The sequence below is a fragment of the Suricata suricatta genome, chromosome 9, assembly GCF_006229205.1.
Source record: "Suricata suricatta isolate VVHF042 chromosome 9, meerkat_22Aug2017_6uvM2_HiC, whole genome shotgun sequence".
NCBI lineage: Eukaryota > Metazoa > Chordata > Mammalia > Carnivora > Herpestidae > Suricata > Suricata suricatta.
Window position 1 is genome coordinate 83,323,156 of NC_043708.1, and position 26,988 is coordinate 83,350,143.

The following is a 26,988-nucleotide window of genomic DNA, read 5'->3' on the forward strand; positions in this document are numbered from 1 at the left end:
AAAAAAAAAAAAGCAGGTAAAAATTTATTCTTTCTTCACAGCAACAACTTAATAATTTGCACATGTATATTTTGGGGAAAGAAAAACACCAGAAAGAAACACTGGGTACTTTATAGACACAATTTTTATTAATATGGCATCCCTGAGAAGCAGATTAAGGTGTAAACGCTATTCTGCTTTACAGAAAGGGAGATGGATACAAACATGGAGATGGCCTTACACACAAGACATCTGAAACCAGAATTCATATCTGCTGATACCCCAACCAATGGTTTTTACACACAACTACACATAAATATACCAAAGACAGTAATCTCTCATTTAATAAAACATTGTAGCACACTTACTAAACCATCTCAGATGCTGAGGCACTGCTTTAGACTGGTGTTTCTTCTATCTTCCTGTCTGCTTAGGCCACATAATTGAGATAGCATCTCCTCCTAATAAATGTTAGAAGGTTCTGTGTAGTAGGGTCCCTCACACCAGAACCCTAATCCATCTCTCATCTAACTCTGCAAGCTAAATTTAGAATGTTCTATTTCCGCACTCCTCTATCTCATTCCAGCCATGGAACTCTGATTAAAATATGAGTATGAACAGCTACTTATCCCAGGCCTTGACCTTCTGCCCACTGAAGCATCTTCTCAAGATAGTAGTTTCTGAGCTTTGTCTCCCACGGAAGCTAGTCTCCTAAAGTTGCTCATTGTTCCCCAGTGCCAGCCGGCTATTTGATCAAGAAGTACAGCAGGGCACCTGATTTACTATAGGGAACACCTCCTGGTCTGCCTCTGGCACTCCTGTGTTTCAGTTAAGGCAGTTCTCTGCCTCCTGCATAGCCCCTATCATACTATTCCTCAAATTTTGTACTCCTTCAAGCTTTGTCTAACTTTCCTTACAGTCTGTCCTTTACCCTTGCCTCCATCTGCATATAACACCTCGTTCCCCAGTTTTCCCATTTCTCACCTGCTGAGCACTCAGTTTTGTGATTTACTTTGGAAAGTTCATCCCACCCTAATTTACCTAGTAACCCTCCTTCCTTTAAACACTTGATGTTTCATGAAGCCTTCCTAAATAAAGAGAAGAAAATACCTCCCAGATTTTCTTATAGAAAACTATAATGCATTAGACCTTAATATTTATGTATGTTACTATATTTCTAGATTTTTCTAAAACCGCTACAGCTCTACTGTGCACTTACTGTTTATGTCAGTGTCATCTGTTTTAGATTATAAGGACAAGGCCAGGGTCTGTTTACCTTGTGTTTGCAGGGCTCATCATACTACTATGAATATATGGGCAATTACTTCAATACTGTTTGGTTATACAGATCAGAATTACTTGTGTTTGAAGAGGTTTTAAAAATAGATGTGTACAGTTGAATATGTGCACGTGCATGTGTTTAAGTATTGGCAACTCCAATGACGAAAGATAATCTGTCCTCCCTGCCATTAGGGTAGAGAGTTGTTGGCACAGAGTGGTCTGTTTCCTAATCCACGGGAACTGGCAGTGGCTTCTGCTCATTGCAGGCTAGTATTCAGTGCCCATGGGGTACATAACACTAAACTAGGTGTCTGGAGTACATGTGGAACACAGCCAGTTCCTTAGTGGCAGCTTTAACTACTTTCTCTCTCAGCATATCCAGCTGGCTTGCTCTTTGCACTTATGGACTACAAGATATAGATGAAATTCAGATGAGATGAAACAGAAGAAAAAAAGATCAAACTAGATGCTCTAAATATTATTCTATTCCTGAACTCCTAGGAGTTGGAAGAAACTAAGAAATTCAGGGTTCACATCTCAATATTTATACAAGGTTTACACTGTTTCCCCATATAGAACACCTAGGTTTTTTATAAGTTCTTCAATGGGTCAGTAAGGTAGACATTAAACTCTCCTGTAAGGTAAATGAAGTGTGCATGAGAAATGTCATTCTGAGCACAGGCTTACATGAACATGAAGAGCCATTCTTATTTGCATTTCCTTTACTATATAAAGAACTAGAGCCACTCAATTAGAAATGTCTCACAACTTCTCCCTGAAATGCTGCTGTGATAGGTTTTTCTGGTTGAAACGCAGCTGAATAACAGGATAAATAAGGGTATATATCAAGACTATAGGGATTTACTACCTAGTCCTCTCTATTAAGGGAGAAACATAGGCACTGAGAGGTAAAGGTATTATCTGTCCTTTCAAATACAGGCAAGGAGAAAGACTGAAATCATCTGCTCATTCTTAAGATGATGCCTTAGGAATTCATAGATCCAGGAGAAACATAGAAACAAAGAGTGGGGTAAATCCTAGAATGTTTCCTAGGCTAGTTGGGCAGAGAATAGGAGAAAAATCTCACTATTGGAAGACTTTTTCCAACAATTTTGATATATTTTCTTTAAATTCTCAGGGGCTTACTTAGGTGCTGACTGTGACAGAAGTTTTTCTCTTGTATGGATTTCTCGGTGCTTATTAAGAGCAGAGCTTTTACTAAAGCACTTGCCACAATCATGACACCCATAGGGCTTCTCTCCTGTGTGGGTTCTATGATGTGCACGTAAGTCAGAGCTCTTACTAAAACTCTTTCCACAGTCAGGACACACATGGGGTCTCTCTCCTGTGTGTATCCTCCGATGTGCACTGAAATGAGAACTGTTGTTGAAGCTTTTTCCACATTCTTCACATTGATAGGGCTTTTCTCCTGTGTGGGTTCTCTGATGAATTATAAGGCTTGAGCTCTGATTGAAGCGTTTTCCACACTCACCACATTGATACGGTTTCTCTCCTGTGTGGATTCTCCTATGGGTGATGAAATTTGAACTGTCACGGAAACTTTTCCCACAGTCAAGACACTTATAAGGTTTCTCTCCAGTGTGGATTCTCCTGTGTCTAATGAGGCGTGCACTCCTACTGAAGCTTTTCCCACAGTCAGCACATTTATATGGATTTTCCACTTGATGGGATATCTGATGCATGAGGTGAGAGTTTAGACCAAAGCTTTTGCCATATCTGAGATATTTATAGGGTCTCTCTCCCAAGTAAGGTCTCTGATGATTTAAAACTTTACCTAAGCTCCTCCCAGGGAGTGCTGATTTTCCTTTTCTCTCCCCTGGGGTCTTTTCCCACTGTTGTCCAGTGTCACTGCCTTTACCCTGAGTAAGATGCCACGGAACTTTCCTTTCAGACCTTGCAAGTAATGTCCTATGTAGTTGTACTTCCTCAGAAATATCTCGTTTTAGATTCTCTTCGGTATCAAATCCAGCCTCAAAACCTGATATAAGAATAGAATTTTAAAAGTTATCCATTTCCTCAATATTATATGCCAAGGGTTAGGCAAGTATCACATTAGATGATTTATGGTAAAAATTAGGAAGGACTAGATCCCAAATGACTACTATCAATTAAAATTCCAATTTTTTACTCTTCTAGTTAGTTACCTATCACATGCTTCTGATCTGTTATAGGGACTGATTAATATATTCTTTACGTCTTCCTGGAGACCCACGATCTTCAGAAAATCCTCTCAGTATAACATGGAAAACTTACCAGGTTTAAGATATGTCCACAAATGCCCAGGAAAACTCTGAGAAACGTCTATATCCAAAAAGAGCTAAATGAGTCCCCCTCCCCTAAAATTCTAATTTCTGTTGAGGATAAAAACAGAGTAGAAATATACCTAGGGTCACTCAAAGAACAGAAGGCTTTCAGAAAGAGGAATTTTGCTATACAGTATCTCCCTAAAACATTCTCTTTTCCCATGGAAAAATAATCATGAAATGTTCCAAAAGCACTACTCTAATATCCAAGTTAAACTTTTAATACTGTAATTTTTTTAATTTATTCTTTTTTTTTAATGTTTTATTTATTTTTGATACAGAGAGAGACAGAGCATGAGAGGGGGAAGGGCAGAGAGAAGGAGACACAGAACTGAAGCAGGCTCCAGGCTCTGAACTAGCTGTCAGCACAGAGCCTGACGCGGGGCTCGAACCCACGGACGTGAGATCTGACCTGAGCTGAAGCCGGAGACTTAACCGACTGAGCCACCCAGGCGCCCCTGTAATTTTTTTTAATGTTTATTTTTGAGAAAGAGAAAAAGTACGGGCGAGGGGAGGGGCAGAGAGAGAGGGAGACACAGAATCCGAAGCAGGCTCCAGGCTCTGAGCTGTCAGCACAGAGTCCAACTTGGGGCTAGCACTCACAAGCTGTGAGATCATGACCTGAGCTGAAGTTGGATGCTTAACTGACTGAGCCACCCAGGAGCCCCTTTAATATTCTTCTAAGAACCAAACATCAGGCTTCCCAGGCCCAGGCTATGTTAATTTGCAGATACTTGCAGATTTTCAGTTTGTGAACGGACTCTGAGTTTGCAGAATTTTCAGATGTTTCAGATAAATTCTGGATCCCAAATTTTCTGAGCTAAATCTGAGAGCAAAGACATACTGCATGTCAGCCTGCTTATGTATCCCTGAAAGACAGTATTTCTACCCAGGAACTCAGTCTTATGAGATGCCCCCATGTAACAGAAATTTGTTAGATTCAACTGAATCTCAAAACCTTAAATATGTGAGCATGTACCGTGAGCCTCCAAGGAGGGTAATCAAGCATTTCCTAAATGTAGAAGCCATTTTTTAGTGGAACACACTAATACCCCCATGGAATTGATGCTCCATGGAACACCCTTGAGGAATGCAGATCTAAAGAACTTTTGGAAAAGAAAATTATTACTTATTAAATACTATGTGCCTAAGCACTGTGCTAGGTGCTTCACCATAGTATCTCATTTATATCAACCTTAATAAGGTAGGTCTATATATATAAGCAAATATATATTTACAAGGTTAAATAACTTGCTCCGAGTCACTAAGCTGACTGAAGGACAAGAGAGTCCAGATTCACATACATGTATGACTCCAGAGTCAATTATTCTTCCACAAGGGGGGAAGCCATAGTGAAATATTTCTTTTTCTTACACAGCAGCTAAGATTCACAGGGTCAATTCCTGCAGAAACCTCAGACTTTTGCTCAGCTGTGTCTGAAGAAAGAGGTTATCAGGTTTTCATACATGTGAATAAAGCAGATGTACAACTGGTAATACAAGTTGGAACTAGAGGAAAAAGCATTAACAAGAACGAACTTTTAAAATCAACTTCATCCCACTATTGTACAGCGTGCTATTTGGGAGATGTTAGCTCTCATATTCCCTGCTACGTAAAATGCCTAACAGCTCAGATGTAGATGACAGCAAATTTGTAAAGCCTGCAGCCATCAGACTGATGCTGTATGGCATGAGGAGGCGAGTCAGGTCAATCATTTATATCCCCGTTGAGCTGCTTTTATAGAAAAGAAACATGGAGAAGAGATAAAGTGGTCACAAGAAGAATCCATGAGACCTGGGCTTAGAGGCCAGTCTCCTGGTTTTCAGTTTGTGGATTTTTCTCCTAAATCCCACTGCCTTCCCTTTGCTACTTAAACCTTAAGAAGTAAAAGGATCTTACCACTGGGACTCTGGAATAAGACTGGAGCACGGGTCATGACAACCTCTAAGGGTATCTCAGTATCCTCTTCATCATCCTCAGAATCTTCTTCTAAGGTCTCTTCCGCCACCTCAGCTTGCTTCTCAGCTTCAGTCTCTTTGGTCTCTTGGGTGGGGCAAGAGGCTGTCTCCTCTTCTAGGTCATCACTGGATGGGACAACAGCCCTGGCACTCACCAAAGCATCCATTTCTTCAAAGAATGGACAGGTCTCTGGTGCTTGGCCATTCTTGACTTTCCGATAGCTGGTCTGTAGGTTTTTAAACTTGGTCCGACACTGCTCTGGTGTCCTAAGGAATCCATATTCCCATAACCGCTCAGCCACTGCTCCATACAACTGGCTATTGCGGTGACAGTTCTGGAGGGCTTCGTAGAACTGAGTCTCACTAAGAATTGCAAGGTAAGTCTTCGTCTCTTCATAGCCCCAATGTACACCTGCCACCAGAAGAGAAATTTGAGCACCACTTAATGCAGGGCTTTACAGCCTCTATTCCTCAGCCCTATCAAATGCATGGTGAAAAATCACCTAAGCTTGGGCTTCTAGGCGAAAAAGTACAAATACTTCATGTTTCCACAATCTATACAAATTCATTATAGAACGTTTTGCTTCTTCATATCCTATAGTGATTTCACAGGCACCTTTATTCCTACATTCTGTTTAGCCATTACAAAAAGGGTGGGGGCGCCTGGGTGGCTCTGTCAGTTAAGCACCTGACTGCAGTTCACGTCATGATCTCTTGGTTTGTGAGCTTGAGCCCTGCTTCAGGCTCTGCCCTGTCAGCGTGGGATTCTCTCTCTCTCTGCTCCTCACTCACTTGCACCCTCTCTCTTAAACAAACCTTTCCACCAGATCACTGAAAGTCATTACATACAGAGACAAGATGTCTTTCCCCATTCTTCTAGTAGTTTCTCTGGAATTCTGATCCTAACCGGAAAAATAAGTGGTCAAAGGAATAAGACCCAGTCAATTACTGTCATGAGTTATCCCTAACTTCCCAGATCATTCTTTTTCCACCAGCTCTACTTCCTTATGAATTAAGTTTTCCACAGAATGACTCAAGACCCCAAAGAACAGTCTCTTTGGGAATCACACTTGCCTAATCCCTATTATAATCTTTCATTTGCCACAGTCTCAAAAGAGCAAGCCCAGTAATAGCAAAGACCTGAAGGAGACAAGAGAAGACCTAATAGTCATGCACCTTATTCTTAGGAGGGAAGGACTGGTGGGAGCCAGAAAGAAGGCAGCAGCACAGACAGCATCTTCTGTCCTGAACATGTATCAGTGCTGCAGGCCCCACTTCAGCATTACTTCAATATGATCACAGGCCCTGCTCCCTGAAGGTCCCCACGGTAGAGGGAACAGAGATTGAGAGAGTCTTTCTCCCACTGGCCAGCCAACTGGAGAGGACATCGCTTCCATTATCCTCCACTTACTGCAGGTAAAGGAGTGGAGGAAAGAATTGAAAGAAAAAACTGGAAAAAGATGAAAAGAACAAAGATAATGAAAATAATAGCTAGCACATGAGCCATGTCTGTGGTTTACCTGCACTTATTCCAGTGACAAAAAGAGAGAATGAAAGAATAGATGTTGAAGAAAAAGTGGAAGATAGGAAAACAGAAAAGAAAGTAACAACACACATATAGTAAAAAAAATGAAAAGATCACAGTGAAACTACAATTTTAGAGATGTAGTCCTGCTGCCATGCCCCATTTTATATGTGAGGAAACACTCTGAAATGGTCAGATAATTATCTAAGGTCACCTAAATGATGAGTTGTCAAGAGAAGAAACAAGACCCCCGGACTCATATTTTGGAGCTTTTTCCATATCAACATAGTTATATAAATTATATCAACAGTAATAAATAATAGTTAAAAACAGTTCCATAGGCAAGTAATATTTTAACAAAGTGTTAAAAAAGACTTACTATGTGTACTGCAAATCTCATAGAGGAGTCTTAGAAAACGTTTCCCCAACTTTGCACAGTCCTTCACTAAGCTAGGCTATCTAGAAAGGTACACATAACAAATTGATGTTGAGAACTGGGGAAACCAAAGATAAAGTACCATTTTGTATAAGGTGCTTAATAAATATTCTCCTTAAAGCTAATATAGTGCTGGATTTTTCTCAGCAGTAAATGATTTTATAATCAGGGAAAAAATACTTAACAAAGAAATGGAAGGAATGATGTCTTTTTTTTTTTTTTTTAATGTAGGCTCCATGCCCAATGTGGGGCTTGAACTCATGACCCTGAGACCGAGTGTCATATGCTCCACCAACTACACCAATGATATTCTTTTTAAGAGTTCTCTATAATTTTGAGTATACTTCTTTAAAATACACAAAATTATTCCCTAATTACTATTATCTAATTTTCTCACAAAAGAGAATGAGATACAGATAGAACTGAGAAAGTATCTCTTTGTTCTAAGTGACAAAGCTTAAACTTGCTGACTGCACATACAGTCTCAAAACTCCTCAGCTCTAATCACCGAAACCGCAAAAGGAAACCCCTTACCACTTGGGCTTCGAAAAAGAACAGGTGCAGTTGAATTGTCGGGGTCTTGGGGGGTGGCTTCCGGCCCCATTTCATCACTGTCAGACTCTTCAGCCATGGCCTCTTCTGCTCCCTCATGCTGCCAGCTCCCTTGCCCTGGCTCCTCAGTCTCAGCATCGCTGCCCACCAGGCCAGAGTGACACGCTGCCTCTTCCAAGTCATTACTGGGCAAGGCAATGACCCGGGCGCTCATCAGGGCTTCCATCTCTTCAAAGAAGGGGCAGGTCTCAGGTGGGTGACCACTCTTGACTTTCCTATAACTTTTCTGAAGACCTTTGAACTTGGTTCGACACTGTTCCAGGGTCCGAAGGAAGCCATACTCCCGGAGTCGCTCAGCCACAGCTCCATATACTTGGCTGTTTCGATGACAGTTTCGGAGAGCCTCATAAAACTCCGTTTGACTGAGAATTGCAAGGAGAGTTCTGGTTTCTTCATAGCCCCAGTGCACACCGGCTACCTTCTCGTCTTCAAAGCCCCAGTGATCCTGTTCCACCCAGGTTCTTCTCTCTCTCTTGGATGATAACAGATCAGCATGCATTTGTCTGTCTCCTGTGTGACTGCCTCTTGGGAGTTCCTTCTCCTTGGAGCCCAGATCAGGGGCAAATGGCTCTCCTTGCTCCAACCTGGAGACCACACCGGATTTAGGAAATGGAAATCCTGCTTGCAGGGAAGCAAACAAAGGATATCAAATTTGGATTGATCATAAAAACACCTCTGAGTTCAGATCTGCCCTTCTTTTTTTTTTTTTTTTTTAATCCAAGAGGCTTATCAAGAAAGTGTCTAAGGAAGTATTTTCGGAAAGTTCAGTGGGTTGGAAAAAGTACAAAAAAACCTCAAAAAATGAGAATATGTTCTAGTGCAGGGTGACAAGAGAGGAAAAGGTTCTGTTTGTGTGTTCAGAGCAAATGGTTCTGTTCCATGTTGCTCCCTAACCTTCCTCACTTATAGGCAGGTCCTGGCACTGCTGGGAATAGCCACTAGAAAATTAAACTCAAGAGTGATTTCAAGAGAGAGAGGAGCAGGGGGGAAACTTCCAACTCATCCATTTCCTTCACATTGTCACCAAGTTCTAAAAGTTTTTCATTTTAATATGTCCTCTGTTCCTCCTTCCACTATCCAAGTCTATCCTCCCCTTATCCTCTCAAACCCGGATAATTGCAGCAGTCCTGCCTGACTCCAGGTTCTTTTTCCTCGGTTCAAACACTGTACTGTTCAACCTTAACCTGAGTGCCTACCATGCACTGTCCATTCATATCAGACTCCCCTCCAGAAGACAGCACACATTTATTTATCACTTTCCCTTTCCTTTAAGTCCCTCCTATCCAAATGGAACCCATTCTATGAGAAGCCGTATTTGCCAGAGCCCCCCATAAGCCTTTCCTACTGCCCTCCCTCATGGCCCGCTCTGCCAAACCCCTACTATACTCACACAACTTGAGTAACAAGTCATTGTTTGGCATGGTTTCAATATACTTCAGTTGAGCACATGTCTTTCAATCACACCATAAGCTCATTGAGAATAGGCACATTTGCTTACTGCAGAGGACCTTGAAAGCGTTGGAATGCATGGTAGGTGTTCAATGACTGACCAATTCTGTAACTCTCTCTGTGGAATTGCTTCTGGATTACTAAACAGACCACTACAAACTGCTGAGAAGGCTAGCATCTTGGATGATAAGATCAGAATTCAAAACAACCTCAACAAGTTAAATAATTTTTAAAAAAATAGAGTTCAACCAAGTACAAAGTTCAACAAAGTACAAAGTATAAAGTTCTACAAAATCAAGTACAACTATAAGCACTAGCCACAAGACAATGGGAAAGCTGTAAGAGTGCTGGGAGTTACAAAGTAAACAATCACCAAATAATTAGTTGAGCTATACTGAAAGAGAATATAGTTAAATTCAAGAGTAAAATTCCTACTCTGCCTATACCTGCCAGACCCCTCCCTGGAATAATAAATTTAGTTCTCCACAGTTAACATGATATTTGGAAGACTTAAAGGTTCCAAGGGAGGATAACAAACACTTAGTAGGTCTAAAGAATGGAGCTTCTGGGGAAGAGCTTAAAGAAATAAAATACAGTTTAATTTGGAGAAGGAAAATGACTGAAAGGAGGCTGTGCCTTCAAGTATGGAAAATAATTTTTATCTAGAAAATACTGACCTAGTATCATCACTGCCAAGAGGAAATAAAATAATTCCAATTCAGGAAAAAAATTGGGGACCCCTGCTCTGGCAGACTTGTCAAGAGGAAATATGAGAATACTACAACAGAGGGCTAACTTACAAACCTTCAGGAGGTCTCCAACAACTGCATACTCTACAATTTCAACTCAATTCCTAAAATCCCTTTCCCACTCACTATTCCCAACCCTACTTCCCAATTTAGAATGGCATCCTATCTTCCCATATGAATCTACTCCTCACCGCTCCTTTGAAAAGGTCTGAGCTTCTCCTTTTGGTTCATCTGCTCCTGTGGTCTCAGGTCTGGGCTTCTTGCCCTCTCTTTCTTGGATACACCCCTGGGCTGAGGTTCCACTGACTCCTGCCGAACACTTAATAACTCTCGTGATGATTTCAGGGGTGTCATCTTCTCCAAGCGCACTTCCTGCCCCTTCACAGAGACTGTGACCTAGAAACAACCCCCATTAATTGTCACCGCAAGATTATAATGAGGGGCATTCCCAGAGGAGATTATTTAATACCCCAAAAGAGCTCATCCTCTTGGGACAACGCTAGGGTTGGGGGGAAGGGGAGGGAGTTTAACAGTCAACAAGGGTCTTTTATTCCATTAGTTTAGAGGAGCTGGAACTCCAGAAGGAAAAGATCATATTAGTAAATACAACTACAAGCTAAAAAATAATTCCCCTTTCTTCCCTTGTAAGTAAAAAACTGTAAAACTATGAATAACTCATTGTGACAGGGTAGAAAAGGTACACCCAGGTAGCATCTCCAGACAAGCTCTTTCTGAAAAAGTTACCTGTTCCAGGACCAGAAGAATAAGCATCACCAAAGGAGATCGTGCCCCTCTTTAAACCTGCCTATACCTTATTTTGGCCCTTTGTCCTTGCCCCTTCCCAGTCACACACTTCTGAATTCCCCCTCCCTTCTCACCGAACTTCCAGGTCTTCCAGGCTCTCTTTCTAAATCTTCCACCAGAGCCACTGCCTCCTCTCCACTTTCTGGACATTGCTCCTGTACCCAATTCTGGATCTCCCCAGGTAAGATGGTCAGGAACTGCTCTAGCACCAACAATTCTACAATCTGCTCCTTGGTGCGCACCTCCGGCCTTAGCCAACGACAGCAAAGTTCCCAGAGTTGGCTGAAAGCCTCCCGGGGCCCAGCTACCTCCTGGTAGTGAAATCTCCTGAAGCGCTGTCGGAAGGTCTCAGAGTTAGGGCCATTCCCTCTCAGAGTGGGTTTGGCCATCATTCACAGCAGAAAGCAGCTCCCCTCCACTTAAGGGTTCCAGGGCTTACACCTATTTTCCCATGTCCTTGGAGAATCACCTGCAGATGAGTCTCTCACTGTAAGAAGTGTTTCTTCCTAGGGTAGAGAGAGATGGCACTATCAGAAGAAATACACTCATATGTCTAAAGTCTCGCCAAGAGCTGGCCTGCCTTCCAATATACTCCACGTGGCCATCTGAGGTAGAACCAACTTCAGGACAGCAAGCCAAAACTGAGCATGAAGGAGAGAGACCTCTCAAAAGCTGCATTTCTGGGTGACTTCCACAGCAGCTCTGGAAGCAGCAGAGAATAAAGTACTGTCTGCTCTTCTTCCACCTCCCCCCAGTTCTGATCCCATTTTGCTCCCCTAACCAAAGATGCATACTGAGTTTGAACCATATGGGAGACCTGGAGCTTAAGAGGATCTAAAGGCAAGTCACCATCCTGCTGAAGGAAACAAAAAGCCTCTGTCCAGCGGGTCGGACCTCATCTCCCCCAGTACCTCCGCAAGTCTTTCCAGAGGCCCTTTACATCCTCCCCGCCCCCTCTGACTCCACAACTACCAGTTCCCACCCGGGACAAAAATCAAGTACTGAACACTGGGTCTTTGATTTTCCTCACAGCAGAAGTAACCGCTCAGCAACTATTCGGTAATTACTGAAGAGAAACCTTGCGCATGGGGAGGTTTGGTTTTGGTTCCTGAAGAAGGGCCGGTGGGCGTGGGAAGTCACACAGAGTTCGTGGAGAGAGGGAGTCCGAGGGGGCAGTAATAATGGGTCTCCTGAGGACGAGTTCGGTTGCTGGCCAGGGGCTCGGAGTGCTGCGAGGTTCGCGGGAGCAGGGCTCAGCCCAAAGAGCGGCGGGTGCGGGATTCCGGCCTCTTTGTCTTCGCTCTCCGGCCAGGTCACTCTCGGAGCTGTCGTGCAGTCCCTCCAGAGGCCTCCGACCGCGGCAAGGCACCCTGAGAGCACCCTCCGGCTACCCGTGGGTGCGTCTCCCTCTCCAGGATGACCCTCAACCCACTCGCATTTTTACCCCCCTGGCCTGCCTCACCCTCTTAGGGTCCAGCCCCAGCCCCTGCTCTGCAGCCTCCCAGTCCAGCTCTCAAACCGGAAGTCCTAGCGGGCGCCTTGGGTGCTGAGGGCGCATGCGCAAGGGCAACTACGGAGACTCCTCCAGCAGAGCCCCGGCAGGAGCAAGCGAGTGGGCCCAGCAGAACGCAGCACACTTCCGGGACGCTGCGTGCCTATTCCGTACCCTTTCCTCTCCACTCTTCCCGCAGCAGTTGTCCTGCCGCTCGGGATTCAGGACGAACCGCCTGTCCCAGGAGCCTGTGCGCTTGTCGAGAACGCAGCATTCGCCTGCCTGGTCCTCTGGAGGGGCGCTGGAGGGGGGGCAACGGATATAGGGACTCAAGTTCCGCCGTGGGAATGATCCACGAACTACTCTTGGCTCTGAGCGGGTACCCAGGGTCAATTTTCACGTGGAACAAGCGGAGTGGCCTCCAGGTACAGCCGATATCAGAGCGCGGGAACTCGCGAGCACAGAATAGGTATACCGAAACCAGTGCCCGGGGGAGGAGTCTGCGACGGCGGGGGGCGGGACTTGCAAAGGCTGAGGCGTTAGGAGGGCGTGCCCCTGGACTGCGAGTGCGGTAGGGGGCTAACGCGCGCGGTACCGCACCTGGGGAGCTTTGGGCCCAGGCTGGCAAATCGAAGGCCGATTCCGGAGGGTCCCGCTTTCGCAGATGTGGAGGGAGGACGTGACCCTGCCTAAGGTTGAGGTGTCTGAGCGCGAGTTGCTGGGGAACTGGATGTAAAGGCGAGTTCACCCATTTTCACTCTTGCAGTGCTTTAAAGTGAGTTTTGAAAGTTCGTCCAAATACATAGCGGCTAATACAGTAAGAGGTCGAGCCACTTTTGTTGACTTAAAAGTGATTGAGAGTGTTTTTCCCTCGTTACTCCTTTCGCTGGAAATTTCTGCACTGGGAGAATTTGGAAGGGGGGCTTTCATGTAACCAGAAATGTATAAGGAGGAAGGGCTAGGTACTATATGCATTATCTCATTTAATCTGCACAGTCACCTATCTCCACTTCACAGATTAACTCCCTCTACCTGGAAGCTAGTAATTAGCGAGCTTGGTCTTGAACCTCAGGCCTGCTTGGCTCCAGTATCTGAACCACTCTTTTCTATTTTTGCTTATATTATCCAATCCTCTCAATAACTTAGTAACTTAGGGATTGTTAGCCTTAGTTTACAAAAGAGCAAACTGAAGCTCAGATAACTTTGTAGTGGCTAGTCCTAGTAATGGCAGGATTTGAAACTAACTCTGTCAGATCACAGTCATGCCTATTCCAAACCATGCAACAGGTTCTTAACTATGGAGAACCAAGTGATAGTTACCAGAGGAAAGAGAGTGGGGAGATGGGCTAAATAGGTGGTGAGGATTAAGGAGTACGCTTGTTGTGATGAGCACTGGGCGTCCTTATATTGTACACATGAAACTAGTATTACACTTTATGTTAACTAACTGGAATTTAAATAAAAACCTTTTAAATGTTTTATTTATTTTTGATACAGAGAGAGACAGAGCATGAGAGGGGGAGGGGCAGAGAGAATGAGACACAGAACTGAAGCAGGCTCCAGGCTCTGAACTAGCTGTCAGCACAGAGCCTGACGCGGGGCTCGAACCCACGGACGTGAGATCTGACCTGAGCTGAAGCCGGAGACTTAACCGACTGAGCCACCCAGGCGCCCCTAAATAAAAACCTTTTAAAAACGTCATGCCTATTCCTATAAGAATTGGCAGTATAGGCTGCAGAAGAGCAGGAAAATTACATTCTTCTATAAAACCTATAAATCAGATTCCTCTTGTTATTTTCTCTTGTAAAACTAATGGCAGGCATATAGGAAGAAAATGTTTAGGAAGTATTTGTGAGTGCTTGACTCAAGTAAAAAGATAACGAGTATAGGAAGGATAGCTGCCTTCCTTTTTAATAAAAAAAACTCAAGTGAATATTTTCATTCTTAAGATGTCAGCTTCAAAGTCACTTCAGAAAAATGTTCTCTGACCATCTCTTTAAGTATCCTCCCCTGATGCCATTATTCTCCATCACAGCAACTTGTTTATTCCTTTATAGGACTTAACCACAGTTCATATTATTTATTGTTGTTACCTGTGTAGAGTCCTACATAGGTTGCCCATAGCAGCAAAGACTATGGTGGTTTTTTTCATCGATGTAGCAAGCACAATTTCTGCCACTTGCTAGGTGTTCAGATATTTGGGGAAGAAAAGACTTAACAAAATATTGCATACTTTCTGCAGTGTTTTTCACATTTGAATAAAGGTAAAATTGTCATGAATGCCTAATGTTTACAAAAATCATTTTATTATAATACTCAATATGTGTACACATTAACCTAAGTATAAGCTCAAACTTATTTGTGTGTAAGCTCAATTTATTGCTCTTTTAAAAACTATAAAACCAGTAATTTTTTTAAATGTTTTTTTATTTATTTTGAGAGACAGAGAAGGACAGTGTGAGCAGGGGAAAGTCAGAGAGAGAGGGAGATACAGAATCCGAAGCAGGCTCCAGGCTCTGAGCTAGCCGGCAGCACAGAGCCTGATGCAGGGCTCGAACCCATGAACTGTGAGATCATGATCTGAGCTGAAACCGGACGCTTAACCGACTGAGCCACCCAGGCGCCCCAAAACCAGTAATTTTAACAAAGCAAACAAAACTACCTAATGCATACTTTCAAAATAATGTTAATCTAATGCATAGTTTCTCAGACGGGGCACTATTGACATTTCGGGCTGGATAATTCTTTGTTGGGGGATGTGTCCTGCCTGTACGTTATAGGGTGTTGAGCAGCATCCATGGCCTCCACCAACCAGAGGCCAGTAGTACCCCTTGAGTTGTGGCAATAAAAAATATCTCCAGACATTTACCAAATGGGGCAAAATTGCCTCTGAGAACCAGTGATCTAATGTGACATAACTGTTGTTTTGCTGAAACTAAATCCCCAACATTGAGTTTAATAAAAGTTTGATGGCTGCAATGTGGCTACGTTATTCCCGATTTTGACTTAATAAGTCTAGTGTGGAGAATGCCTGTTCATGTAAGTAGGTTGTGTTACCAACCATTGTTTTCACTTGCCCACTTCATTCTGGTAACCCTAGGAATGTAACTCGATAAAACTGTTTCTTAAGGTTCTGTTAAAACAACCCCACTTGGAAAAGGCAGAATCAACAGGTGAAAGTCATCTAGTCACTGCCCCACGGTACCACCAAATGCTGTAAGATGGTGATTGGTTACTCTGGCCTATATAAACCCTGAGCTTCTGCTCAGCTGGGTGCTTTTCCGAGGAATTACACCTACTCAGGAGGGGCCGTTTGGCCAAACTAAAATAAATATCTAATAACCAACTCCTTTTGTGTTTGTGGATTCTATTCTTGGTGACTCGCATTTGGAAAAAGAGGTCCAACAGTTGCACCAGATGGTATCAATAACTTCAAGGTATTGTGGGCTGTTTCAGAATAACTAGACCTTGAACTTTTATAAAACTCTGCCACCGAAGCACTGCTGAAAATTCCAGTTTTAATGGGACTATCACTTGATAACTGGGTAGATCTGTGTTAATAATAAAAAGTTACTGGAGCACCTGGGTGACTCAGTTGGTTAAACGTCTGACTATGGCTCAGGTCATGATCTCGTGGTCTGTGAGTTCGAGCCCCACATCGGGCTCATTGCTGACAGCTTAGAGCCTGGAGCCTGCTTCAGATTCTGTGTCTCCCTCTCTCTCTGCCCCTTCCCTGCTCATCTTCTACCTTTCTCTCTCAAAAATAAATAAACATTAAAAATTTAGAAAAAAATTTTTATAGAGAATTTGCAAATCTTAAGAACATGAGAAACCCCTGGATTCTGCAAATCCCAGTTTGAGCAATATCACTAGAGACCCTTGAAATCAGGTCCCAAACTCCATATCCTGATAGGCCTTTCCCAGAAAATCACATGAGAAACCGGTAATTGTAGTTGCCTGTGAGGAGGTTGACTTTTTTTTTTAAGGGGGTTATTTTAAAAATTTTTATTTATTTTTATTTTGTGAGAGAGAGCATGTGTGCAAGTGAAGAAGGGGCAGAGAGACAAAGCTCTGTCTCATGACTGAGAGATTATGACCTGAGCCCAAATCAAGAGTCAGACTCTTTAATCAACTGAGCAACCAGGTGTCCTGGCTGGCTTTTTTTTTTTTCTAATGTTTTATTTATTTTTGAGAGAGAGAGAGAGAGAGCGTGTGAGCAGGGGAGGGTCACAGAGAGAGGGAGATACATAATCCAAAGCAGGCTTCAGGCTCTGAACTCGCTGTCAGTACAGAGCCCAATGCGGGGCTCGAACCCACAAACCATGAGATCATGACCTGAGCCGAAGTCGGACACTTAACCAACTGAGCCACCCAGGCACCCCTGTCTTATTTTTAATGTACAGCCTTTGATAGTGTTTGAATTCTTTGCTATGAGTTACCACCTATTTTAGTCAATGACTAATTAGATCAGGAAGAAGCAACACCTTTGTAGTGGTTTGGAATTACCAATTCAAATAGGCATCTTGAGAAGGGAAATAAAAACTAGTATGAAGTATTTGAAGCACCTCACAGATATGCAGCATCAGTGTTTTCAGACTGTTCCCCTTCCTCAGGTGTCACAGGACTTCCCATTTCTCCACCCCAGTGAGACCAGCATCCTGAATCGACTCTGCCGGCTGGGCACAGACTATATTCGCTTCACCGAGTTCATTGAACAGTACACGGGCCATGTGCAGCAGCAGGTAAGCTGCTGGGCTCAGGGAACGTACACCTCCGGAGGTCAGGAGCTATGTCAAGTTTTGAGTGAATCCAAACTTTAATGCGAAATAAGTCTCAAGATGTTATGAGTATCTCATCATTGGAATTATTCAAGTGAGGGCTAGGTAACTAGCTCAGACAAGGAAAAAAATATACACAGGAACCAATTTAGGCAGTTTAGTATAAGAGGAAAGATGCTTTGCCTATATTTTAGGAGACCTGAATTAAATCTGCTTGAGCTGGATCAGAGTTCCAGTTCCAGAGGTGAAATCATAGAGCCTCATTTCAGATCTCTTTGCCCTTTTGCTTCTAACTACCTTAGTCACACAGAGGCAATCAACTAAAATCTTTGGGCTTCATTTTTGTCATTTGTAACTAAAGGAATAAATCAGAGAAGGTGGTTGGCACATAGCAAGCACTTAGTAAATATTATCCATTAATTGGAAATGTACACTGTTAATTGTAATTAATGGTGTAGAGGTCAAGGATTTGTGTCCTGCTCTATCACTCCTTGGCCATAGTCTGCCTGGCAGTCACCTAATACTCAGAAAGTAGAGCTCAGTTTACTTATCTATCACATAGGGATAATAGTGCCTATCTTACAGGGTCAGGAGGATTAAATAAGGTAGTTCATGCAAAGTGCCTGGTACAGAGTTAACATTCATATTTTTTTAAAGAGAAATCTTAAAATTCCCTTTTGTTTTTAACTGTATGTAATTCTGTCCATGCTAAGTAAAAAGATTGCTGAGTTGTGTGACTGATCAGTGATGACTATTTCCCACCTAAAATTCTGGTCGAGGAGGAAGGCAGGGACTTCTAGAAAGGAAAAGGAAGGGTACCTTCCTTATACTGCAGTCAGTACCCTCTGTCATATAAGTTGGTCATCAGGCCCTTGGTGGTCCTCTGTGGGGCACAGGAGTTGGGAGAATAATGCCTTACATTTTCATCTCTGGCACAGGGATTCTGATCCTCTCAAATTGATTTTTGCAGACATACAAGCTAAATGTGAGTTGAAAATCTAGTCACTACTATGATATCAATATTAACGAGGGCACATGAATTATCAGAATCGGAACCTATATATATATATATATATATATATACATTTATATGCATATATATATATGAAAAGGTCTCTAGTTTTAATTTTTTGTATATAACATTTAAAAGAAAAAACCCTGCCCTGTATTCATGTGACTATATGGATTTTATATAATATGTGAATTTCTACTTTCCCAGATTCTAAAGATAGCTTTAGTGCCTCTTTTTTTGGAACAGTAAAAAGCACACTTAATTTCTCTTTCATTTAGTGATAAATGAAGGCATCCAGTTCTCTAGAATGCCACAAGATCAAAATAAAATTGGCTAGTTGTAAGCCAGTCTGGTCCACGACACCCTGTGCTCATGCTGGTCTTATTATAGTTGTGAACCTTTGTCTTCAGGAACTGCTAGCATCCTTTGTGGCGTCCCCTGGATACCCTGTGCCTTTTAGCCCCTGCGTCCAAGCTTCCTACACCATTTGTGGAAATCTGCTATTGTGCCTACTGTCACCAGAGCCTGATCACCCAAATCAGTACGCAGCGAGAGCAGCCAGTCCTCATGGTCTCTAGTCCACTTCCTCTGCAATTGCCCCTGTAAAACTACAAGAAGAGGCTCTTAGAAAAAACTGCAGGTTTCCTGAAAGACAAGCTATATTTGTAAATTGGCCCTTGGTGAGAGTCCTATCACTTCCCATGTTGAGTATCAGATTCATGCTCCTGATGAATTACCAGGCCAGGCAGGAGATGGGATTTTAGAAGAAGGATTGAGGTCATTTTATTTATTCACTGAATATTTATCTTGTGTTCAAAGAGCTGCACCAGGAGCTGAAATACAAAGATGAATAAGGTGTGGGCCTTCATGAAGCTCTTGGTCGTGAGAGGGGGGCATACAAACAAAAGTACAGTTCAAGCACTATGTAGAGATGTTATGAAAGCAACAAAGAGCAAGTGGTTCATTGCCTGGGGAGAGTTAGGCAGGACTTTGAGAGAAGAGATTTGAGTGGGATCCTCACAGAGATGAGTACACAGTCATAAGTGGAACACATCCACATTCGTGGGGGTGAGAAATCGAAGCAAGGCACATTTGGTGAGCTGTGGGTAGTTTGGAAATGAGAATGTGAAGTTGGAAGCAGTAAAAGATAATTTTAGAGAGAGAGTTAGGGGCCCAAATGTAGAAATCATTGCACGCCATGTAGGAGAGTTGAGATGTTATTCTGGGGCAATGGGAAGCCACCAAAGGGATTTCAGCTGGAAGTGATCAGGTTCGTTGTAGAAAACCTTCACTGACAATATGAGGTTCTACCAGGTTGTTTGTAATATGTAGGATGCTTGGGAAATTGAAATATTATCACATCTTAAAAGGTCAGAACTCAAAATCTGCCTCTCTAGTCAGGCTTTCCTCTCACTGAAGCACTGCTTTGATGTGGAATTATTTAAGCAAAAGTAATAACACTAACAAGGGATAATGTCTTCCTCAGGTTTTAGAGTGTGAGCTGTGAGGTTGACTTCTCTTTGTTTGATTTCAGGATCACCATCCGTCTCAGCAGGGCCAAGGTGGGTTACACGGAATCTACTTACGGGCCTTCTGCACGGGGCTGGATTCAGTGTTACAGCCCTATCGCCAAGCGCTGCTTGATTTGGAACAAGAGGTGAGAGAGGAGATTCGGGAACATCTCTGGGACAGCAGATTAGTGCACGTTCTTGAATTTGAAATACCCTTTGATGTGGTCAGGTAGATAAGAGAGAGCTATTTTCTTCCTGGGTGGAGGGTACAGTGTACTCTGTGATTGCCCAAGCCATGTGCAAAGTGGCGTGCAGATCATGCCAGAGGTTCCTGAGTGATTTATGAGAGCCCTAGCTTTTTTTTTCTTCACCTGAAAAATAAGAATTAATAAGCCCTAAACTATCAATTCTCCATAGCCTAAAATTAACACTGAGCCCATTCTTAGATTCCCATCTAGTTTTCAGAGATCAGGTAGATTTGAGATTTCTCCCATGGATCCCTAATCACTGTGGTTTTTTTGTCACAGTTCCTGGCTGACCCCCATCTGTCCGTATCACATGTCAATTACTCCTTGGACCAGGTATGCTGCCCAAATAAGAAAATATCTTGGAATCTGTTGATATTGTTAGAATAGTATAACTTAAGGGGTGCATGGCTGGCTCAGTCAGTGGAGTGTGTGACTATTTTGGGGTTGTGAGTTCGATCCCCATATTGGGTGGAGAGATTACTTAAACATAAAACATTTTAAAGAAAAAACAAGGAATTAAAAAAGAATCTAACTTGGGGTGCCTGGTTAGTTCAGTCAGTTAAGCGTCCGGCTCTTGGATTTGGGTCAAGTCATGATCTCACGGTTTGTGAGTTTGAGCTGTGAGTCAGGCTCTGTGCTGACAATTCAGAGCCTGTTTGGGATTCTTTCTCTGGCCCTCCTCTGCTCTCTATGTCTTGGTCTCTCTCTCTCTCTCAAAAATAGGTAAATAAAAACTCAAAAAATCTAACTTAAGACATTATTTTTGAGAACTTTTTTAATTTTGGATTCAGAGCAAAGCATTTTATATCTTGTATACTTTTCCAGATCAGAAGTGTTTGGAAAGCTCCAAATTTAGTTAAAATCTAATACCTGATGTAAATGCTCTATGTTGACTTCAAGAGAAACAATCATGTTAGCCTCAGAAATTGAAACTGCTTCTGCCTGCCTTTCCCCTTTGCCGCCAGCCCCACATCAGGTGCCTTTGGGTGCTGGGTGTTGGCTGTGCTGTGCGGTTGCCACCTGTATGTGAAGTGGGACTCTTTAGAAACAAAAGCATTTCCTGAGTCAGTTCTCACTAATTATTCTCCTAATTCTCCACTTTGCAGTTCCAGCTCCTTTTTCCCTCTGTCATGGTTGTGGTAGAGCAAATTAAAAGTCAAAAGGTGAGAACTTTCCTTTTTTCTTTGTTGTGGCAAGTTCAAGGGATATAATCATAATTAATTTCACCTATAACATTCTTTTTTTGAAGACCATAGTCTTTAGTAGTATTTATTTATTTATTAGGGTTTTTTTTTTTAATAACGTCTGCTTGGGTATCATGCTAAATGTCAGAAATGCAAAACATAAGCTATCACTCTGCCCTTAAGCACCTCCTGATGCAGAAGGTGGGGGTTATGTTAATAGATGTACCCCAGAATGCTGCCAGGTAAGAAAAAATTGCTAAGGGTGATATTTGGAGGTGAGAGCATTTTGCATTAAGGATTTGGAATTGTTGGATATGGATCTTCAGAAGAAGAGGAAAGTTAATCTTCCGAAAGAATAATAGATTCAGGTTAGGATGCTAATTTTTTTCCAAGAATTAGATCATTGGGTAAAACTCATGTTTCTTTTATCAAATATGCCAATTATCATAAATTCTTATGAAAAGTCAAGGTCCCCAATACCAAGAGAATGTCTTTTCTGAGCAGAGTTAATAATTGGGTGATAAATTCTTTGAAATTTCACATTAGAAGAGGATTCTGCTAGTCCATAATTGGATGAAAAAAGACAAATGGGTTAAATATGTTTAAGTTTGTTTTGTTTTTAAACTGTTGTAATTGTGCCTTAGCTTATTAGGAGTCTTCACCTTGATAAATATAACTAGTTAATTTGCCAGGTTGCCACTTCATGTTTTTGCTGTATAAGTATAGAAATTTTCACTCTGCTGCTTTCATTGCGAGCCAGCAAAGCCAGTGGGGGAGGTGCTCTTTGGCCCTTCAAAGCTGATTACCCTCATCAATTAACATTTAGCTTTTATTGTGCACTTACTGTATGCCAGGCACTGTGCTAAGTGTTTCACGTATTTTAGCACATTCAGTTCTCTAAGGGGTCAGGTAAGTTAGGGAATGTGCCTTGGGTCACACAGATGGTAGGAAGTAGTAGAGCTGGGATCTCTTAACCACTCTACTAAACTGTCCCTTCAAAATTTCTTTGAAATTTCACATTAGAAGAGGAATCTGCTAGTCCATAATTGGATGAAAAAAGATGGGACCTTCTAGGTAAGTGGAGGTAGTGTAAGGGTTCCATGCTTGGCCACACATCTCAGTTGACTTTCAGTTTCCATTGGCCACAGGAAGGAGAGTAGAAACTGAGTAGGGGGGTTGCAGATGGGCAAATCTTCCTTCTTGGCCAAGTTGGTGGTAGAGAAGCCAGTGTGCTCTGGCTCTAGAGAGTTAAAACATAAGATGGTCAAGAACACGGGCTGGGGTGAGAACAGGGATGGTAGCAAACAGATACAAGGGGTTTTTTTTAGTTTATGATGATGGTTGTACAACACTGTAAATTTACTAAAAGTTGAACAGTACATTTAATTCTGGGTGAATTTTATGGTATATAAATTATACCTCAGAAATGGAGTTTTAAAAAGAGAGAGAGGCGCCTGGGTGGCTCAGTCAGTTAAGAGTCTGACTTTGGCTCAGTTCATGATCTCACCGTTTATGAGTTCCAGCCCCACATCAACCTCTGTGCTGACCTACAGCTTGGAGCCTGGAGCCTGCTTCAGATTCTGTGTCTCCCTGTCTCTCTCTGTCCCTCCCCTGCTCATGCTCTGTCTCTCAAAAATAAATAAACGTTAAAAAATAAATAAATAGAGAGAGCCAGAAGGAGATAGAAAGAAGAAGCAGATTTTTTGGAAAACTGTATACCTTATAAATTGTGTGGATTAGGCCTTAATCTAAAATAAAGAGTTTGCTTCTTAGCTTGGAATTTTAACTCTGAATGATGCTGGTTTCGCTAATGATTTTACATTAGAATCACTTGGATTAGAAGGTTAAAACCACGTGACTGGGCCCTGTCACAAGGGTTCTGATTCAGTAAGCCTGGATTGGAGTTGGTCCCACGAATTCTCATTTCTTACAAACTCCCAGGTGCTGCTGCTGTTGGGGGCATGTGGATGGGGTGTGGAAGAGTAAGTCGAGTGGAGGGTCCATGTTTTAGAGAATAACTGTTGTGATACTGTGATCTGTAACAAGAAACATACAGGGGCGCCTGGGTGGCTCAGTGATGAAGTGTCAGACTCGTGATTTCCATTTAGGTCATCATCTCACAGTTTTGAGACTCTCCCTCTCCCTTTGCCCCTCCCCTGCTCATGCTCTGTCTCAAAAAAAAAATTATATATATTTCATCTTCATCCCCTTTCTGGCAAATAGCTTCTAAAACCTTTGGAATTTCATAAGTAATAAACGAAAAAGGTGTCTTGGTATTCATAATTAGCCACACCTGAGTCTATGGTAATACAATTACTTTTGGAAAGCGCCTAAGGATTGGCTGGCTGTCAGGGGAACCAAGCATTTGATTGGAGGAATACCCGTGACCTCTGAGGAGAAGGCGGCTGGAGATTGAGTTTGCTCACCAGCAGTCAGTGATGTAATCAATTGCGGCCATAAAATGAGGCCTCCATAAAAACCCAAAAGGCCTGCTTTCAGAGAACTTGTAGGTCGGTGAACCAGAACACTTCAGGCTACACTGCGGGCCCACACTCTACAGGGACTGAAGCTCCTTTGGAACCTCACAGTACGCATCTCTTCACCTGGCTGTTGATTCATATCTTTAGTATGCTTTTGAATGAACAGGTAATGTAGTGATTAAACAGATTTTCTTAGTTCTGTGAGCCGCTCTAGCAAACTAATGGAATCCAAGGAAAAGGTTGTGGGGACCTCTGATTTATCAGCCTGGGCTTGAGACTAGTTTCAGAAGTGGAGGGAAGGGCTTGTGGAACTGACCTTAACCTGTGGAATCCGATGCTGTTCTGGTCGTGTCAGAATGGAGTTGAACTCTAGGACACCCAGGTGGTGATAAAGAACTGCTTTGTTGTGCTGGGAAAACCGCCCCTGCAGACATTGGAATTAGAGTCAGAATTTTATGTAGATCTTTAGCCTCATTATCTGCTGGATTATAATCTCTGGTTTGAATATAGAATGTGAGTTTGTCCTACATGAACTGTTAAAATGGAATTCAGTTTGACAAGGCTGTATTTTGCACAGATTCATGGTTGTCAAATCCTGGAAACGGTATACAAACACAGCTGCGGAGGTTTACCCCCGGTTCGAAGTGCACTAGAAAAGTAAGTCATGGCTTAATTGGGAATTGGGGGCAGGGGTGGGTGATCAAGTGACTTGATCTTGCACTTGTTTGATTTTCAGGTCATCTCAGGTTTCCCTCTGGGAAAAGTTAAGACTAGGATAGAAAAGACCCATGTAAGATGGCTCAGAAGCTGCAAAAAGAGTGTTTAGGAAGTGTCAAGGATTAAAGCTAGGATCTAATCACCTAGATGATCTTGAAGCAGTGCTCTTTAATTTGGGGAGATCATTGTCCTTGGAGAATTTGCATTACATGTGTCAAATAATTAGCTATATCTATAGGTGTGTTTTGAGTAGTTGGCATTTCACATCAAGATCCTTAAAAATGTTTATATTTTATAATCCCATAATGCCATTCGTAGGAATTTTATCCTAACACCTCTTCAAAAGAAGAAAATAACCATATGCAGGAACATTCACTGAAATGTCTGTTACATCAGGACATTAGGGAATTACCACAGCAGCAGCAGCAAGCTAAATAAAGGTATATTCCCTTGGTAGTCTATAAAGGTAAAACTAAAATGAAAAATACTGTAAATATAAATATTGTTAAAATCTATAAAAGGAAACTTCCCAGAACATGCTTCAGGGACTTAGTTCTCTTTTATTGGGCTTTTTTTCCCCCTAATAAAATAATTGCATTTTGATCGTAGAAAATACAAACATGCAAAGAGAACAAATAGATTTTCTAATCTTTGAGATACCCAATTTAACTTTTGCTGTATATTCTCTCCAGTTTATCTATAAATATACATAGTTTTGTGCATGGAATATAAAATCTTACATAGATCCTGTGATTAAGTGAATATTTGTTATATACTTGCAGGACCAAATTTTATAGACTAAATATTCAAATGTGTGTAAGATAAATGGGCTCTGATTTGATTTTTTAACTATTTTATTAATGTTTATTTATAGTTGAGAGTGGGAGGGAGACAAGTATGAGCAGGGGAGGGGCAGAGAGAGAGGGAGACACAGAATCTGAAGCAGGTCCCAGGCTCTGAGCTTTCAACCCAGAGTCAAGTGCGGGGCTGGAACCCAGAAACTGCAAGATCATGACCTGAGCCAAAGTTAGAAGCTTAACCCACTGAGCCACCCAGGCACCCCTTCACCCCTATTTGATTTTTTTTAACAATAGATTCCATTCAGTTAGCTTATTATAAATAGCAGACTCAAGGTCTTATGGTTTCTTTTCTCCCCAAGTTATTTTGAAAATCTCCTAATCTACAAAAATTTGAAAGAACAGTATAGTAAACAACATATATCCTTCAGTTTCACCAGTTGTTAACATTTGGCCACATTTGATTTGTTTTTCTTTATCCTCTCTATGTGAACTGTGAAATACATATATATGTAAATATATATAAACATACACACATGTACACCACATTTTTTGCTAAATCATTTGAAAGCAATCACAGATAAAATGCTTAACTTGTAAATACTTCAACTTGTATCTCTTTAGAAAAAAGGCTTATATAACTTCAATTCTCTTATAAACCTCAGTATCATATCATACCCAAAAAAAGTTAACGTTAATTCAAAATATATTATCCAACAGTAAATCCAAATGTCTCCATCTGTCCCCCAAAAGTCTTTTCCCATTGTTCTTTTTTGTACTCCCAGCCTGCCTTCTCATGTGGTTTTTAGCAGTCACCTCTTTTTAGTCCCCTTTAATTTAGAACAATGGGGGCACCTGGGTGGCTCAGTCGGTTAAGCATCCGACTTCAGCCCAGGTCATGATCTCACCGATTTGTGGGTTCGAGCCCCGCGTCAGGCTCTGTGCTGACAGCTAGCTCAGAGCCTGGAGCCTGTTTCAGATTCTGTGTCTCCCTCTTCCCCTGACCCTCCCCTGCTCACGCTCTCTCTGTCTCTCAAAAATAAATTTAAAAAAACATTAAAAAAAAGAAATTTTAATTTGGAACAATGCCCTTTGTTGCCTTTTTAATCTCTGATGACATTGACATTTTAAGAGTCCTGACCAGTCCGTTTTAGGGGCACAATTTCAGAGCGTCTGCGTGGCTCATTTGGTTAAGCTCATGAGTGCAAGCCTGGTGTCAGGCCCTCTGCTGAGTGCTCAGAGCCTGCTTTGGATTCTCTGTCTCCCTCTTTCTCTGTCTCTCCCCTGTTCACAAGCTTGCTCGCTCGCTCGCTCTCTCTCAAAAATAAATAACATTAAAAAAAAATAGAGGCACATTTTCTTTCCTCTTTGTAACTAAGATCTTATCTGAGGAGTGATCCTTTGACACCATGAGAATATGCCCTTCAACAACCGTTCTGCGTTTTGGAGGATTATACTTCTTCAGGTGTACCTGCCTCTCACGTAGTGCATCTACTCTCCCTTTGGGACTCCGACAAAAATACAACAAATACTGTGTTAGCCAGAAAGACTCTTAAGAGCACATTTAATTTTAACAAAAATTTTCAGTTTTGAAACTCCTGTATACAAGAGGAGAAAAGAAAAAGTGCCTCTTCTAAAAACCCAGCAGAACA

At 42.1% G+C, this 26,988-nt stretch overlaps 2 protein-coding genes across 11 annotated transcripts in view; one reads left to right on the forward strand and one right to left on the reverse strand.

Moving 5' to 3' along the window:
- Positions 1-106: 106 nt before the first annotated feature.
- ZSCAN29 (zinc finger and SCAN domain containing 29) lies at positions 107-13,047 on the reverse strand. 10 transcript variants are annotated; one of them, XM_029950881.1, is made up of 6 exons: positions 12,580-13,047; positions 11,192-11,623; positions 10,505-10,709; positions 8,038-8,733; positions 5,484-5,954; positions 107-3,259 (listed from the first exon to the last, which is right to left on the reverse strand). In XM_029950881.1, exons 2-6 carry the CDS (start codon positions 11,507-11,509, stop codon positions 2,403-2,405), a joined length of 2,547 nt encoding a protein of 848 aa, XP_029806741.1. In that variant the 5' UTR covers positions 11,510-11,623; positions 12,580-13,047; the 3' UTR covers positions 107-2,402. The 10 variants fall into 10 exon arrangements, with proteins under 10 accessions (XP_029806741.1, XP_029806744.1, XP_029806738.1 ...); XM_029950884.1 differs by having other exon boundaries at positions 8,038-8,699; positions 11,587-11,623; positions 12,196-13,047; XM_029950878.1 differs by having other exon boundaries at positions 12,196-13,047.
- The window catches only part of TUBGCP4 (tubulin gamma complex associated protein 4), a 35,581-nt gene continuing 21,276 nt past the window's right edge, over positions 12,684-26,988 (forward strand). Inside the window, exons 1-6 of the mRNA XM_029950886.1 lie at positions 12,684-13,034; positions 17,223-17,351; positions 19,934-20,056; positions 20,438-20,491; positions 21,265-21,321; positions 24,400-24,479. Coding sequence (XP_029806746.1) covers positions 12,957-13,034; positions 17,223-17,351; positions 19,934-20,056; positions 20,438-20,491; positions 21,265-21,321; positions 24,400-24,479 — 521 coding nt within the window. The 5' untranslated portion in view covers positions 12,684-12,956. The remainder of the gene's footprint in view (positions 13,035-17,222; positions 17,352-19,933; positions 20,057-20,437; positions 20,492-21,264; positions 21,322-24,399; positions 24,480-26,988) is intronic.